The sequence below is a fragment of the Laccaria bicolor genome, genomic scaffold (genome assembly GCF_000143565.1).
Source record: "Laccaria bicolor S238N-H82 LACBIscaffold_18 genomic scaffold, whole genome shotgun sequence".
NCBI lineage: Eukaryota > Fungi > Basidiomycota > Agaricomycetes > Agaricales > Hydnangiaceae > Laccaria > Laccaria bicolor.
The window spans coordinates 243,696-245,067 of NW_001889889.1; the positions used below are offsets into that span (position 1 = coordinate 243,696).

The following is a 1,372-nucleotide window of genomic DNA, read 5'->3' on the forward strand; positions in this document are numbered from 1 at the left end:
ACTGTTACATTAATTACGATAGAAACACGCGCTAACGGCATGTGAGGTGCTATGGTTCTGTATAAAATACGAAACAATGTCTCTATCTCTGTAAATCACCCAGCTTCGTAATGGCCCGAGGTAGAGGCAGAAAACCAACACAGCAGCCAGCACCTCCTCGTACAGCTGGCCGTAGAGCAGTGCCAGTCAACTTTCGTGACGATCCCGGTTCTGGAGAAGAATTCGACTTCACTCCTTTGGATGAACATTCTGCTGATGAAGATGTACAACGACCGATCTCTCCCGCGAGCGTCGAGCCTGTAGCTGGCTCTGCTGCCTCCACCAGACCTGTCACGCCTTCTGAGCGAGCCTCAGAACCCTCACGGAGCCGAACAGCCCCAGATATTGATTTTTTCTTTGAACGCGGATCCAAGGCGCCTCCAGTAAGCAGAACTCTATGTAAGCTATGCAGGTATGTGGTCCTCAATAATTTTATACATTGTACTGACAAGGATTGTTATGTAGGGCGAATGGGATAGACTTGCGCCAGGGTGCAGGCAGCTTCTCAGCGAGCACCTCAAATGGTCCATTGCGCAACCACCTCCTAAGCCGCCACAAGGATCCATATCTCCAGAAGTGTCGCGAAATGAGATGGAAAGTCCCTGCACTCGCGAGCGAAACTGGAACAGCCCCGGCGCCCCATGGAACACAACGTCCACCATTTTCCCAAGAGGCATTGATACAGCATCTTCTGAATTTCATCGTTGCAGACGATCAGGTTGGTCAAGCACTTTTAATGTTTGGTATTAGTCTAACCTTCTTCGCAGTCTATAAATGTTGTTGAATGCCCAGAATTTCGACAGCTCCTCTTGCTTTTACGTGAGGACCTCGAGGACAAAGACATTCCCCGCCGAACGAAGATGCGCGAATCCATTATCAAGGCATGGCATGCATATTTCAAGGTCCTAAAACAGGAATTAGCGGTATGTTGTTTCAATTGACCGCTTTGTTTCCTTGTATTCACTGTTCACTCTAGGATGCGCCAGGACGAATTTCCTACACGGCGGATATTTGGTCAACAAAAGCTCGGTACCCATACCTGGCCATTACCGCACATTGGATACATAGAGACAAGTCTACCAAGGGTCTTCAGCTGCGTTCTACACTCATCGCATTTCACCGTCTTCGAGGAAGCCACAACGGGAAGAGGCTAGCAAGAATTGTCCTCCATCTCTTGGACCAAGTTGGGATTACAGTCAAAGCACGTCTAAGTTTCATTTTCTTTCCCTTTTCTACTTTATGCTTACGTGCACAGGGAGGCCATTGGACTCTCGATAACTGCTTGCTCAACGATGCTTTCCTCAGAGGACTCGAGTTACTTCTACGCCCTCGC

General features: G+C 48.7%; 1 protein-coding gene across 1 annotated transcript; it reads left to right on the forward strand.

Annotated features, from left to right (window-relative positions):
- Nucleotides 1-110: 110 nt before the first annotated feature.
- On the forward strand, nucleotides 111-1,193 carry LACBIDRAFT_328730 (uncharacterized protein; the record flags this gene model as incomplete). The annotated part of the gene is made up of 4 exons (XM_001882738.1): nucleotides 111-451; nucleotides 505-757; nucleotides 843-962; nucleotides 1,026-1,193. The coding sequence occupies 4 exons, from the start codon at nucleotides 111-113 to the stop codon at nucleotides 1,191-1,193; spliced, it is 882 nt and encodes a 293-aa protein (XP_001882773.1).
- Between the last annotated feature and the right edge of the window lie 179 nt (nucleotides 1,194-1,372).